The following is a 15,943-nucleotide window of genomic DNA, read 5'->3' as shown; positions in this document are numbered from 1 at the left end:
CGTTTTTTGGTCAATTAAAACAGATTTTGGTGAATCAATGAGTAAATCTAACTTTCCCATCCACTGGGCCAAGCAAAGCGGTCAGATGGGCTTCTTCTCCCATCGTGTGCATCAGTATGATCGCTACGCCTGCAATTCGTCCAGTAAGAAAGGTTCTGTGGTGCAAAAACTAGGCACGATTAAAATGTGTTAATTTTTTAATTGCGCTATTGTTTCTGTAATTAATCTCAATCAGTTAAAAGTCCCAGAATGATGGAATTAAGCTGCTTTTTCTAAATTATTGGTTTTGCCGCCACCTGCAGGATATTTACAAACACCAATTGTTTCAATGCAGTGCAGAGCACATCATACAGATATACATATAGGCAACTCTCAGAGATGATTGGGCACTCGCCGTGACCCTCAACTTTAATGAGGTTTAGTCATTGACATAAATGGAACAGATATATAACATATACAGTATAACATATATACAACCACAACTAAAAAATGCAATGATGTCTGTTCCATTACAAATCTTTCGTATGGTGTTTAGACTTTACTAGACTAGAGATGCATGCATGACTGTAAAAAAAAGAACACTCGTCCAGAACTTTAAATAGTCTTTCTCCAAACTCGGAACCTTAAAATGTTTTCTCCAACGCGCTTTACAACATTCACACACTCATGGTAGAGGAAACTTTGGACACTGACACAGCCAGGAGCACCTGGGAATCATTGGCTGCTTTGGAGGTTTTTAAAGCGGTCAGTAGCCCTGTCCTTGCAGAGAAGGGTCAGTGCCATGGTGTCCAGGCTTCCCTCCAGGCCCTCAGCCTGGTCGATCTCCACCGTGTTATCGTTGGCCTGGTAACGACGACAGAAAGACAACATTCACGCCAGGTGTGATGCACTTCAGTCAGTCCAAATCAAAGAGCTCAGCTTAATTTGAAGTAGTTAAAACGTGTGACTGCTCACCAGCTGGAGGGATGCCAGCATGTATTTGCACGCTTCGAAGTTGTCCAGGCCACACACAATAGAGGCGAAGGACTTCCTATGCTTCACGCTGCCTAAACTTTCCACAATCTTGTCACCATACTTGTGGATGTCAAATACGGCACGTGTCTCCTAGGTAGAGAGATAAATACAGGCAGAGAGAGTATGTGGTATGTGACACAGAGACCCCCTTTCCACCGGTTGGTTCCCAATGGGAACCGGTTCAGTTCTTTTTGGTTCTTAGTCCATGAGCCAGAGCTCCAAAATTGGTGGGAAAAACTAGACCTATATTAAATTGTTTATAGGATCAATACATGTAAATGAATACATGATAACCCTTCCACAGTAGTAGCTTTTTCATATTTTCTATTTTTCATATTTTCCTACATAATGCCTCATTTGCATATTTAAAAATGTAAAATTTGTAATACAATAAATCATTGTCTTTGTGTAAGTAATCAATTGGGGGAAGTGTCATGGTGCTAATCTAATGGTTTTGCCCACTCAATTCATGTTCCAATTTTGGAGCTCTGGCTCATGGACTAAGAACCAAAAAGAACCAACCGGTGGAAAAGGGGCCAGAGAGTGAACCAACGCATTCTGACAACCAATGGTTGTACAGCTAATAGCTAATGAAGATTACTTTATGGCAAAATAGAGAATGCATACATCCAAATTAGTGTTTTGGTGTTGGTTCTCAGCTCCACTTGTTTATTGCCGTTCACCGTTTCACAAGATCTCCATTAGGAAATTGATGGCATTTGTAATTCCTGATGAAGATCTTTTGATTAAAAACAAAACAAGTGGCGCTGAGAACCAGTGTACGGACATTATTCTTTTTAAAATGCTATGGATTATGTCTGGTGAAACTTCAGGTAGTGTCCGTCGTACCTGCATTTCCAGCACGGGGCGGATTTTCTCCTCCCATTCTTCGACTCTGCGCGACAGTTCCGTCACTTGTGCATAACCTTGAGTATTTTTAAGGAACCGTTCCTGGAGAGGTTTACAGAAGACAGGGTTTACCATCAGATTCCATGCTGTGTGACTTTGAAGGAAATTGATCAGTCAACGGCAAGAGTGGCCTTTGTGCCAGAGAGACACTGAATGCATACCACATGTTTCTGCACAAGGTCCTCATAGCTCGCTCCCTCTGTCTGGCTTCCTGGAATCAACGGGACAAAATTAAAAAGTTAATCACCGCCCATCGAAAACCGCCAATCACTGCAAATCACAGTTCAATGAAAGAAGCAAGGCTTTGTCTTTTAAATTGTGTTTGTATTATTTTTCCAATGTTTACATGATACGAAACATCACTGAACCAATAATTCAATCTTCATTTTAATAATCAAAATTTGTAATAATCAAATTGCATTTGATTTGTGCCGATCGAGGATTAGGATTAGGAATAGTTTACATTCTAATGGACATCACCATCTGGTGGGTCTGGCATCAAACTTAAAGCCCATCATTTACCTGGTAATGGTATATCAAAATCAGGCAGGGCTTCATGTTCACCATCAGAGTTCTGATCATCATCACCACCTTCAAAGAGGGATATAGTAGAATGAGTCATTCAATTCAGCTCCCAACATAACCACTCTCTAAATTTCATTTTTGGGGGGCACAAATCTGGCATAGGAAGGCCACGTCCTTTCGCTAACTAATAACAGTGCAGAGGGCCGTCGCCGTTTTCTACCGGGGAGGGGAGGAGGGGGTGGACGCTCCGCAACGACAACATTAACAACAAGCGGAAGGGGGGTGGATCAAATTACCGGGAAGGTCTGGGAGATGAAGCGCCTCCTCATTCTCCCCTTGCGCTGCTACCTCTGGCTGCAGGTATGTTTTTGCAAATTCCTCTTCGAGCACTTGGTCAGAAACCACGACACCCTGCAAGAGGACACCATTATATATTACATAATCACCTAATGGCAAGTATTTGAAATAATAAAAAGAGTTATTTTTGCATAAGAATAACAATTTCCATTTATTAATTCTTCATAGATTTTAAGTGAAAATAGTCGATCTACAAGTCACACTCGACTAGATCGCGACAGTCTCACAACGCGTTGCGAGAGTGGCTATTTCCATAATTTAACACATGGCCGAAAGGCCAACTTATATTACCAGTATGTACCAATGTTCAATAACACACATGTTTTTAAATCGCAATTATTCTAATTGCAATTAATCGTCAAGTAAAATGTCATGATCGTGACAGTCCTAGCTATAGTGTCACACTGTTCTCATTCTCACAAAAAGGACCAACACCACAGCAGCTCTACGCATACATTTAATGTACAGTACACTCCTTACCGCTCTTCTCAAGTTCCTCTTTCGTGTGTTCAGCTTCTCTTTGATCTTGCCGACATAAATGTAGTTGAGATCTGCAACACAACCACCAGTCTAATAAATATCTCTTAATCCATGTATGTGTTGACAAATGTATTTTATGTGTCGACCGTTTGTGGCAGGGGCATTACCTGTGAACGTGGGCCCATTTCGTAACTTCTGTTCGGGTGGGCCACCTGCATTAACAAAACAAAAACATATTTTTTTAATTTTTCAAATGAGGACAGCCTTTGGCCATTAATAGCATCCTGTGCAGTGAAACACATTAGAATAGGTATCAGTGTTGATTTCCTCGACTAATACTATGACGAAAAATGTTCGTCCACTGCCTTTTTCCACTGACAAAACTAAATGAAAACTAAGCTATGATGACTAAAACTAAGACTAAATATATTGACAATTTCGTCAATAAAAACTAGACTAAAATGTTAGGAAGGGACTAGTGGACAAGAGATCCGATAAGACAGAAGTCATTTTACACTTGGTTGCATGCTGAAAATAGCAGTTCTACAAGCTCACAACGCGCCGTGCTGCGACGCATTGTGAGCTTGTAGATCGGCTATTTTCTGCAAGTGTAAAATCAGCCATTACGGCATCAAGGCCCGCCAAAACACATTTTAGTCAACTAAATCAACTGCAGATTTAGTCAACTAAAATCTTATGATATTTAGTGGACTAAAAGCACTAAAACATTCCAGGTGACTAAAACTAAATGAAAACTATTCAAAAGTCTATGACTAAAACCAAATTTTGCTGTCAAAATCAACACTGATAGGTATGATCACAGTCTCTTACACATCCCACTGAGGAAGATACGGAAGTCTTCAAGTTGAGCGTCGCCTTTCCTTTTTCTCTTGCCCCCATCAAGACCCGCAGGGACAGAGTAACATTTCCCTTTGAAAAAAGAAATCATAATAAAATAAAGACACTTTTTAAGAGGATCCCTGGCTAATAAGCCTTGATACATTATAATTGCCTAACTAAAATAAAAATCAAAAATCATAGAAAGAGTTCATCTTTCACTCAATAAGGGACAACTCCTGTGGCAAGTTGATGTCATTTGTCAATGTGTGGTTCAGCCCTATGGAATGCATCATGGAATGCATGTTCTAATAAAAACGTATTTCCACATTGCTTCGTTAACCTTATTAAGTATTACGTTATTGTTACTAGCGCATGCATTCCATAGGGCTGTACCACACCTGGACAAATTACATCATCAACTTGCGACAGGAGCGGTCCCTATTGAATCATTTTAGTTACATTATAAACTATATATATTATAATGTATTAAGGCATATAACAAGGCTTATTAGCCAGGGATCCTTTTAAAGAAAGTATTGAGTGTTCTAGTGCAAACTATGATAAGTTGTTTTATTGCCACCGTGGTCATTTCCCAATGTAGCTGCTATAAAAATCCTCAAGTATTTCCTTCAGGTTGGTGCAAACATTCAAAAATGATTTCTTGTGACATTTGACGTACTTGAATGCCAATTCTTACCTGGTTTTAGAGGCTTATTCTCCCCGATTTCTTCATAGGGGTCAAGCAACTTCCAAATGTCTGCCTATAAACAAAGCAAGCCAGTAAACTGGACAGTTTGACTCAGAGAGGGTATGTTGCAGACTGGTATTGAACCCGTGTCTCTCCCATTGGAAATCAAGAATTTACTGCTCAGCCAAAGAGGAATCCCCCTGGCCAATTGAGATACAATATATGAAAAGTACTGCTTACTAGAACACTTTCTGTTGAAAATGAAAGACGTTATATGCTGCTCCACCCCGAGATGAAGCTCCTGCATGAGGTTGCGATATTCGCCTGGCCCCCTCAACTATTGAAAGCCTTCTGCTTAGCCAAAATAGCACACTGAGCTGCTATGGCTTTTGGTCATTTCTCATAGGTTTGAATGGGAGTGCCTTCTCATTTCTGTTTTTTGTTAAGGCAGATGGTGTGAACATACCCTTTGGCTTCTGGGGCTACTCTGCTACGAGCATCATTAAGACTGTAAATGGAACCAGTAAGGCATTGTACATACATGCTTCCTTGCCGCCACCTCCTCCTCCTTCCGTTTCTGCTCTTCCTCTGAGGGCTGGACGTGTCTCTCTCGAAGCACTCTGCCTTCACCAGCCGCCTGGGATTTTACACAGAACAAAAGTCAGGCCTATATGCTAGGGTGTATGATCAATAGTGAAAATAGCAGATCTACAAGCTCACAATGTCTCACATTGTGATGCACTTTGAGCTTGCAGATCTATTCTGGTATTGTTTTCCCCCTCGAAATTAGGACACCGGGTTGAAGTGAGAAAAAAAAGGTTTAGGTCCATACGCTTGTATTATATTCTATATCCAACCTTTGTGTACGGAGTGTGATGTGGTACCTGGTTTCGTTCAATGTGCTCCCGTGAGACTTCTCCTTCTACATCCATCTCCATGCCATTGTCCTCCAGATGAAGGAAGCTCCCGCCTCCATTGTCGCCGGCGCCCGCGTCATCGTTGGCAGCACCCATGACAACATTCCATGGTGCTTCAACTGGCCCACCTGGCCCTAAAACACAGGTACACCATTTAACAGAGCCAGAGGACTATAGTATAGTCCCATCAGTGGCTACCAACACAGACGATCTGCTTGCAAGTAAAGTAAACTTTCAGTGCACTACACTTATGCAAAAGATAATTTAGATTTGTGGCCTCTAGATAGAAACTGTTATACCAAAGGCAATATGTGTATTGTTCCCCTAGGACTACAAATTACATTTATCAATGCTGGCCTAAACATTCTTTTCCCACTTTTCTATGGCATTGTGATTCCTTTTCTGACTCACCTTGGTGCTGAGAAAGGGACCATTGGTCATTGCGCCAATTCTCCCCAATTGCTTTGGACCACACCGTGTCTAGTTTGAAGCGGATGTCGATGAAATTTTCAGCATCTGGGATGTAGTTGTTTATCCGAAAGTCCCTCCAGCTGCCTAAATCCTCACCTTTCAGGCTAAGGCAAGCAAACAAAAATACATTACAGTCTGTGAGGTTCATAAATTGTCAATAAATGGATATCATTTATATATTTGCAATCAGATTGTACCAAAGTGAATTGTGGTGCTATAGGCTACATATTGAAAACAGTATTGAAATTGAAACCTAGTGCTAATTTCGCAATATTTTGGTCATCTGAAATGTTGTCGGCACTCACCTGATGAGGGGTGCTTTCTGCTTCTCACGGGGCTCAAAAGGAATGAGAGCCTCAGGAGGGAGAGGTGGCACATACACATTCTGCAATAGAAGATACACACCATTATTCAGTTGGGAGAGCACATGGTCAAGATTTCCTGCTCAAACCTGTGCGTTTTTTAAGGGGTAAGGGTACTAACCGTGTTGGAATCGGCGTCTTCTGGGCAATCTTTGTTCGACGTGACACAGTCCAATGATTTGAACTGAAGGACAATAAACAAAAACTATTGTATGACAATCTCTGTAACACATGACAGTAATATTTAGTTACTTGGGTCCCTAGTTCTCAAAGTGTGGTCCAGGGACCCCTGGGGTTCCTTGAGAGGGTTCCAAAGGGTCCCCTCTCGAGCAAAATGAGGAACAGTTTAAAAGCTTAAAACCCATATTCTCACAATGCGCTACGAGCTGGTAAATTAGCCATTTTGGAAAATGTTAACAAATCTCTTAGGAGGGTCCTTGGCACAAATCCGTTCAAAAAGGAGTATGTATGTGGGGAAAATAGAGATAAATTTGGGGGTCCTCCAAACATGAAAATGTTTGAGAACCACTGATATAGGTGATGTTGCTTGATTGCTTCTCTCCTTACTGCAGAGTCCTCCTCCTTGTCTTGATTGGATTCTGCCTGGTCCTCTCCATCCTCTGCAGATGTCGCCGCCTGCTTGGTGCGCCTGTCAGGAGCACACAACACAGAAGAGATTGCTCACATGAAGACTGAAGTGGCTTGGTGGTGCGAGATAAAAGATCGCTTGGTTGGCATTTATTTCTGTTTAGAGGTTCAAGGTTTCTTTATGGTTACATCTTTTGTATGGGTACATGAGAGCAAGGTTTTGCCATGGAACCTTTCTGTGACCTGAACCAGTGAGATTCACTTAAATTCATAAGATTATTGATCCAGTTTAACCGGAATCATGTGACTCAGAAATATGTCAAATGTTCACGTTGCGACATGAAAGAAATATAGCAACAGGTACATTGTACAATAACCGTTAAATCTTAACTTAGTATTTTTACTGTTATAATATGCATATGTACAAAATAAGCAACAGTAAAGTACCTTCAACCTAAGGCAATAGCATGACTAATATAGCAAGTTAATGTTTTAGCCTGATTTAGCCGGAGAAGGTTGTAAAGTAGGTCACCTACCTCAATGATTCAAATTATTTCGTTATGTAAACACCATAGTATCTATCTGACCTCATTCTGTGTTTTTATTTTTTATTTGTATGTGCAATAGTGCTCCAAAAGGTCAAGTTTGTTAGTTTACACAAGGCAAACAAAAATGCAACTTCTGCTTTCAACATACAATAACACTGCTAATGTGAACTTCAATAAGAGAGTTGCTCACTTCTTGTTTCTGTCATTGATGTATTCCAGAGTCTGGTATACCAGACTGTGAAGAAGCTCCACCTGAAATACAAATAGAAATCATTAGCCCATTAAAACCGGGAATGTGTGTGTGTGTGTGCTGATTTAGAAAGACATTTTGTAGAATCGGCCTCAGGTCTTTATTGGTTAAGAGTAAGATGGGGACATTCTCATGGAAGTTAGTTGGAAGTTATCATGGAAATGGTGTTTAGTATGTTTCCCGTTGCAGCCATACATACAAACCTTCTTGCTGTATATGCAAGCCGATCCTTGAATGAGCAACGCTGCTTCCGCAAAATTCAGCGTGATTTGGCCACCATCAATAGTGATGCTCATTTCCTCCAGCTACCAGGGCAGAAGTAGGGATCATCAATCCATGACACCATTCATGCTTGCACTTATAAATGTGTGAAACATACAACTTCAGAATTTGTGAATTTAGCATTCATACCTCCTCCAAATAATCATTGAGTTCAGACGCAACGTCAATTTCCCAGTTTTGGGTGAGCTCACGGATCGGTTTTAATAAGTGAGCATACCGGCTCTCTGTGGCCTCCATGGCTCCCTTGTGGTCGCTGTACAAAGGGAAAACAGTAACTGTGTTAGGCTCTATGCAAATTGCACCATTTTGGAAATAACTCTTCCTACTTCACAGGTGTTACCAATGATATTATTCTGGTCAAACAGAGCCAGGGTGCTGCTATTGTGCATGTTGGCTCACTGGAAACACTCTGCTACACCAGTGGGAATCAAAGTGTCCTTGAGTGGGTTCCAAATGGCCACGTACAGGTGTGTAACTCTGAGGCGTGTCATTCGAATGTACAACACTGTTGTGCAAAGACCTGCCTGCGCCTGCCTCTGATTGGCCTACTAACCATGGTGGAATCGGCGTCTTCTGGACAATCTCTGTTCGACGTGACACAGTCCAAAGATCTGAACTGTCTGATGGACAATAAATAAAGACTATTGTATGACAATCTCTGTAATACTTGACAGTAATATTTAGTTGGAATCCCTACTAGTTATCAAAGTGTGGTCCAGGGACCCCCAGGGTTCCTTGAGTGTTCCAAATTATTTTCTCCGTGGCAGGTGGCACTGGGAAAAAGCTGGGGAACAAACTCTAACGGGCAATCAAATTCTCTATTGTGTAGGCCTACAGAATGTCATAATTCATAATGCTCACATAATTAGTTATCATTCTTGGTAACCCATCTCACTGTCAGTGGGTTAAATTCGCAAAAAGCTAAACTTTTCTTGACTTCATTATTCTTACAGATCGCTTTGGTAGGAACAAGTCAATTAAGGAGGCTACTGCTGTAGAAATATTGTGCTATACTATGTACAGAATGAAAACCCTGGAGGTTATTATTACAAGTGACTAAGAAAATGAAGAAATAAAACATAATAAACAAGTACGCAAACCAGATCTGCGCAACAGTGTTGATTAGAATTAGAATTAGGCAACTTGGTGTACAAATGGAACCAAATGCACATGTAAGGGTCCATTAAAAGGTTTGAGAACCACTACACTACTATAGTTACTTTGCAGATATAAATTATAAATGAGTATTATAAAACATACAACATTGCATGTTTTAGACCTTTTATACATATGCTATTTAGTACTTTAGTATTGTATTTGTATATTTTGATGCCAATACTTTTGTACTTTTACTCAAGTACATTTTTGAACACAAGCCTTGTAACTTGCAACCATCAGAGTGCTTTCAATTGTGGTATTTCTACTTTTACTTAAATAAAAAAATATGAAAGCCTGGTGAGGCGAGGTTAGTAGACTGCTAGCTACGAAAGACGTGGCTAATGTTATTTGTTGATTGATGGAACATTACGGACAGTCCCCGGCTATGTATTTACTTATACCGGTACAGAGGACATGATCAAGAAATGTACGATACGAGTGTCCCACGCAGTTCCCATCCCTTCCCTGCTAATTTAACGTTTATTCAACAACAACATTACCTGTTTAGTTCAGTGTGTTGTTGTCGTCGGGACTCGGGCTGCAGTTCTGTTGAATAAACCGCCTAACGCAACGGCCAGAAGCCAGGTTTGCCAGATTGTGTGAGAGAAACAAGCAACCAGGTCTTGAAAAATGTGGAATATTAATAATTTAGACCAGGGCCCGGGTAGGCAACCTTTTACCTTAGGCACCAGTGCCAACATTGGCACAAAGGAGGGTGATCACTGACACACTGGCAAGTGTGTGAGAGAGTATTTTTGGTTTAAAATAAACTATTTTAAACTATGCAGTCAAATAAATGAAGTCCCTCACATTTGTGTGTAAATTACATCCTGCATTCTACATTCATTAAAACTGAACTCTGTTATTGCTCTGAGTCTAATGATCATTATAACAATGTGAAAGAAAATATTTAAAAAGAAGAAGAAACTTTATATTTGTGGACAATCAAAATATGTTTTTCACGTGGTGTCATTACAATTAATTAATGTTGATATGGCACACTGACGATCTAGAAAATAAAAACATGGCACTTCATTTAAAGAAGGTCGCAGACCCCTGATTAAGACACAAATCTTGTATGGGGGATTGGGGGTTCCTGGCATAACATGTTTTCAGATGGGGGTCCGCACTTCAGACAATTATATATATTAATTTGGGGGTCCATGAATTGAAAATGTAACAACATTAGGAAACAAGACCAAAAAACCGCAACCCGCAACTACAAATATTTACAAGCAACTTTACAGAGAAACAAGCCCAAAGTCACTTATAATAAGCGGACATGGCAACACTGCCAGAAGCGCGCGCGCCGCTCATACACTCTTCCTGTTTCAGAACGCATTGCTGCCACCTATCAGCCAGGAGGTGGCAGTACAGCGTGATACCCCGGCTTTCATTTTTCGGGGCAAAAAATATGAATCCATATCCCACTGAAGCGAGGTTAATATCCCACCCATAGACCCGCCTTACAAGCGCTGCTTTGCTCGAGGCCGCCCGCCCCGCCGGCCCGTCTCACAAAACGAACACCCACAGTTTGTTACATGAGAGTAAGCCAGACTAATATCACACAACACTATCCGCTGGTAGGCAACTTTTTTTTGCCAACGGCTGATTCGGTCTGGTTTATTAACCAGGCTACATGAGAGTACCCAGGGCCCAGAGTCAGCTGACTGTCTTTAACATTTTTAGTTTTAGTTTTAACGGATATGTAAATAGGCTACAAGACCCACGTACTTCACGTGACTTTTTATTCTCCATACGAGGTCAGCTGACTTATTTGTTGATAATGTATTCATAAAATTATTGCAATACTACTACTATACTAACAACAACAACAAAATAACATCAGCAACAACAACAGTAATCATCAATTCATCATAATAATATAATATGTATCACCCTGCGCGTTGACGTGTCACGTGACATGATTAAGCACCACGGCGTCAGCTGACTTGCCTTAGCATCATCATTCCTGTTTCCTCCTCCCGACCTTCACGAGCCCATCTCTCATCCTCTGTTTTTTACATCTAAAAACTCGTTCATTTATTGTTTCATTGTACTGTTGTTGTACAACTCGTTGTTGTTTTGGGCCTTTTTTGAGACGAGAAGAATACGAAAACATGGCGAGTCAGTCCCAGGGCATCCAACAGCTGCTGCAGGCCGAGAAACGAGCCGCAGAGAAGGTGGCCGAGGCCCGCAAGCGTAAGTAACCGAGCAGAACGTTTACGTTACCTATCCAATGTCTTACTTTTTTTTACTTTATAGGTAAAGTAATGAATGATGTAAAATCGTATTAAACTGCCGCAACGATGGGTGTGTTTGGCTGTCCGTGTCACTCACTGTCGAGCCTTAACGAATTGATTGAGCAAAGTCGTGCTTAGCCTATAGCTAAGTCGGTAGCTGTCAAACATTTTTTATATATTTCAAGAACCTCCACAACTCCGATTGTGTGTGGAGTTACAGACATGTAAGGGTACATTTGGCCCTGAGGGTCCCTGAACTCACTTTGGTAACGTATGTCTGCAGCTACTGTTAATGCTGCGGTTTAGATAATATTGCCGTTGGTACTATAGTCTTTAAGGCTATAGACTAGAGCTAGTACTACTGCTATTTTCAGTTACTACTAATACTCCTAGTACTCGAACTAGTACTGCAAATGTTACAGTGACTACTATACTACATGTAATACACTATACATGTATATATATTTTAGTAGGCCTAGTATCAAAGTACACTCTTGTGTGTATATATACCACATGTCAAGATAGATTATAGTATGACCTGTCATAACACTTTATAGTACATTGGGGATTGTAGTAGAGCATAGTATCAGATTATAGTATGGAGTACCATTTGTTTTATGGATTATAGTATTAGTTTTTTATTTTATTTGACATGGATATCACAATCACAAGTGCTGATTTTCAACACCTGTCATTACAATGTATACACAGTCAGGGTTGTAGTATCAGTGTATAGTATACTACTACGGTATAGTATGGTACAATGATTATATGTCAAATTGTATTCCGTTACAGTGAACCTGTGTGTGTGTGTGTGTGTGTGTGTGTCACAGTCAGCTGACAAAGTCAAATGGAATTTTCCAGTCTCGTGTTAAGTTGTAAGCAGTTGTGACATTAAAGCTGCAGTACGTAACTTCTATGTCCTACCCATGATTTGAACCCGGGTCTGCCACATGAGATGCCAAAATTCTACTACTCTTTCATGATGGAATCCCCCACTTGTCCAGGCAGGGTATATTATATATACAGTATATTGTGCAAACTACTTGTCAAGTCAGTCAGTAGGTGGCTCTGAATCTTAGCTGACGAGTAGACCACCTCTACTGCAGAGGTGCAGCAATTGCAGATTGCTGCAATTGCTGCAGATTGCATGCAGATTCTTTGAAATGTTTCATTCATAGAATCAAGCTTTAAGTGATTATTATTTTAAAAATGTCTCCCTCTCTCCAAGGTAATTGCCATTTTAACCACAGGCCCAGGAACAATTCACAAATAACTGTCAAATTATTTTACCCTCATAATGACGAAAATATACTGATGAAATAAATTGAAAACACATTACCATATATTTATGGAAGCCGCTTTTATGCTCACAATTGGCATGTATGCTAAAACGGAATTAATTTGCCAGGAACCCCCATAGAAGATTTGTGTTGTGAAAATGATTATTTTTTCTAATATTCCAAACGAAATGACTAGTACACTTCACCTTGAGAGAACAAGGTACGCCTTAAAAAATAAAGAGACAATTTGACAAAAGTTTTTACTGCCCCTCGTCCGTTACTTTGATAGAAGCATCTAATAGACAGGATAACATTGATATGGTTGACTGTCTATCATCATTTCAAATAGTGTTGTTGTTTTTCCATAAACAGCTTACTTTATTTTATGCAGTGTCACTGAGCAGTATAGGTGGGAAGTAGCTCTGGTCCATAGCCTTAAGGACTTCTCCTTAAGGCTGTTACTGTCCATTTCCTGCCATCTCATGAAGACTGCACAGCCTGTCGATGTCTGCAAAAAATCTAAAGATGATTTCGCTACTCTAGATGACGTTTTTGTGGCAAAGAAAGTCTACTTTCCCTAGTGAACACACTCTGAGGTAGTCTGAGCCCCTCACAACATGAACATAAACATAAAATGCACTTTTTGGCCAGAAAAGAAAATATTTCACCGGAAGAAAAAAATATGTTTTTAGTTACTCCACTGCGCTTTCAAAAACCGCATTCACCAGACTTTTCCTTCCGGTGAAATATTTTCCTTTCTGACCAAAAAGTGCATTTTATACATGTGGTGGGGGGCTCAGAATGCGTCCACTGGGGAAAGTAGAATTATATTCCAAACTGATCTAATGTGTATAGAACATACACAAAAACAATTTAATACATTGTTATTGTTGGGGCAAATCTACTGTATTTTTGTGCAGTCAGCTGAGGTCTGTTCTTTTACTGCTTTAGTAGTGCGCACGTCCACTTTTTTTTGGTAAATGTCGAGCCAGTCACAGCTTAATTTATTGCACATAAACAAAGTTGTAATACTACTAGTAGTAGTAACTACTTAGCGGTATTGTATAGTGAGATGTATAATGTAAATCGGATATGAACTTGTACCTTTCTTTGTGTTTTAGGTAAAAACCGTCGTCTGAAACAGGCCAAAGAGGAAGCTCAGGCTGAAATCGAACAATATCGACTCCAGAGAGAAAAGGAGTTTAAAAGCAAAGAAGCTGCTGTAAGTACTACTAGCAAGCAAGCAAGCAAAGCAGTATTTTTCTCAATGCCTACATTGAGGGAAATCAACAAAGATGTTAGAGTATAATATTTAATGCCTTCATCCCGGCAAATGATTGATGATGAATGATTGTTAAGTAAAACACTCTTATATGACGTCTTTGATTATCAAAGATGTCAATTCGTGTTCTCGTCAGGGACATGTGAACTTTAAACTTTTTGGGTTTTTTTTTTTAACGAAAATGTTAAATTCCAACGTAGTATTTGATTCTTCTTAATAAAATAAATGAATAAAAACAAATGAAATAATGTAACCGTCTCTTCATTCAGGCCCTGGGCTCCCATGGTAACAGTGCGGTGGAGGTGGATCGTGAGACTGTAGTCAGAATGGCCCAGATCCAGAGCGGCTTCGGGCAGAACCGCGAACCTGTGCTGGCGTCTCTGCTGGCGGCCGTCTGCGACATCCGTCCTGAGATCCACGTGAACTACAGGGTCGCTGGTTAAAAGGGACATAAATTCTGCCGGCCCAATCAGCCCATCCTAGGGTTCGGTTCCTACCCGATGTTCTGTAGCTCTTGAGAAAATGACACCCATCTGTCGCTTGTGTGTGTTTGTATTTGGAAGGTGCTTTTGATTATTTATGGTACGACTGATAATGCTTGTTTTCATTCCCTTGCCAGCGCCATGGCTACTTTGTGAAATTGTTATTTGAGTCTTACTGTATTGGATTATATTTGTTATGACGAGGTCCGACAATAAGGACTATACCCGCTTGCCTGGGGCATCTTAATTGATCATGGTTCAGTTTCTGCCATATTGCTTTTGTCGGCAACAGGCAATGGAATTGTATATTATCAGAAATGTGCACTGCACCACTGGCAATGATACCCCCTAGGCAGGGCAAGTAGAGATTTGGATGGGGCAAGAAGAAGTACTTGCCCTGCAGGGTAAGTAGGTCAAAACTTAATGTCGGACCCTGTATGATATGTTGCTAATTGCTATGGTATTGTGCGCTCTGAAATATTCAGTGGGAAAATCATATTAAATGTTAAATGATTAAGTGAAATGTTGTTCTTATTTCTAGTATTTGTCAGGTGTCCTGTATGGACATTTGACGCATGCCAGTACACATCTATGTACACAGACATACAAGCACGTGATGTTCTTATTTGCAGTGCATGTACAATACATGCATTAAAGGTAGTGTAAGTGATATTGTTTTGTTAAAGTGATAAATAGTTCTATATTCTGATAGTACTCATTGCTAGTATAGACTGTCTGTTTAGCATCAGTAGTCTCCATCTCTCGCCAGCTCTTTAGTAACAGGACATGCATTTTCAGATCGGGATACCAATTGTATCCAATCAGAGAACTCACACAGGATATAGATTAAGTGATGATACTGATGACACAGAAATCAGACAAAATGGTAACTGGAACACTATAAAATTGAGGCGAATAAACCAGAAATATCACTTACACTAAATATGGTAATAAACATGTTTTGACTTAAAACGCAGACAAATTAACATTCCCGGAGGCCTCCTGACTGAACTTTGCTAGGAAGAGATCAACCTTTATATTTGATAATTTTTTCCAAAGTATAAGGTGTAGAACCTAGGGCTGCTCTATATGTATGGTCTGTTTGCAGAACATTATCTGATGTGTCTATAGTATCTGGATGAAATATTTGTTGACATAATCTTGAGCATCAAATGTTATGGGGCTCATTTGGTTAAATTATACCATCTCCCTGATACACCAAGCCACCTGCTTTAAAGTACCAGTGTAAATTTGGGAAATTACT

At 40.2% G+C, this 15,943-nt stretch overlaps 2 protein-coding genes across 2 annotated transcripts; one reads left to right on the top strand and one right to left on the bottom strand.

Moving 5' to 3' along the window:
* Positions 1–377: 377 nt before the first annotated feature.
* Positions 378–9,993, bottom strand: ncaph2 (non-SMC condensin II complex, subunit H2). The gene is made up of 20 exons (XM_079524820.1): positions 9,890–9,993; positions 8,361–8,484; positions 8,153–8,254; positions 7,890–7,951; positions 7,131–7,212; positions 6,685–6,747; positions 6,507–6,586; positions 6,142–6,305; positions 5,698–5,864; positions 5,355–5,450; positions 4,823–4,886; positions 4,117–4,215; positions 3,453–3,497; positions 3,286–3,356; positions 2,745–2,859; positions 2,446–2,514; positions 2,085–2,134; positions 1,864–1,965; positions 955–1,104; positions 378–843 (listed from the first exon to the last, which is right to left on the bottom strand). Exons 2-20 carry the CDS (start codon positions 8,466–8,468, stop codon positions 715–717), a joined length of 1,818 nt encoding a protein of 605 aa, XP_079380946.1. The 5' UTR covers positions 8,469–8,484; positions 9,890–9,993; the 3' UTR covers positions 378–714.
* A 1,305-nt stretch (positions 9,994–11,298) lies between these two features.
* On the top strand, positions 11,299–15,202 carry atp6v1g1 (ATPase H+ transporting V1 subunit G1). The gene is made up of 3 exons (XM_079524832.1): positions 11,299–11,591; positions 14,037–14,137; positions 14,467–15,202. Exons 1-3 carry the CDS (start codon positions 11,510–11,512, stop codon positions 14,638–14,640), a joined length of 357 nt encoding a protein of 118 aa, XP_079380958.1. The 5' UTR covers positions 11,299–11,509; the 3' UTR covers positions 14,641–15,202.
* Positions 15,203–15,943: the final 741 nt, after the last annotated feature.

This window comes from Electrona antarctica, assembly GCF_951216825.1.
Source record: "Electrona antarctica genome assembly, chromosome: 16".
Classification (NCBI taxonomy): Eukaryota; Metazoa; Chordata; class Actinopteri; order Myctophiformes; family Myctophidae; genus Electrona; species Electrona antarctica.
This window is presented reverse-complemented; position numbering and strand designations above follow the sequence as displayed.

Coding starts and splice junctions, on each gene's coding strand:
- ncaph2 (XM_079524820.1), bottom strand. CDS start 8,468: ATGGAGGCCACAGAGAGCCGGTATGCTCACTTATTAAAACCGATCCGT. Junction 3,498..4,116: donor TATCTTCCTCAGTGGGATGT/GTAAGAGACTGT, acceptor TTGTTAATGCAG/GTGGCCCACCCGAACAGAAG. Junction 2,135..2,445: donor TTTTGATATACCATTACCAG/GTAAATGATGGG, acceptor CGTTGATTCCAG/GAAGCCAGACAGAGGGAGCG.
- atp6v1g1 (XM_079524832.1), top strand. CDS start 11,510: ATGGCGAGTCAGTCCCAGGGCATCCAACAGCTGCTGCAGGCCGAGAAA. Junction 11,592..14,036: donor GGTGGCCGAGGCCCGCAAGC/GTAAGTAACCGA, acceptor TTTGTGTTTTAG/GTAAAAACCGTCGTCTGAAA. Junction 14,138..14,466: donor TTAAAAGCAAAGAAGCTGCT/GTAAGTACTACT, acceptor CTCTTCATTCAG/GCCCTGGGCTCCCATGGTAA.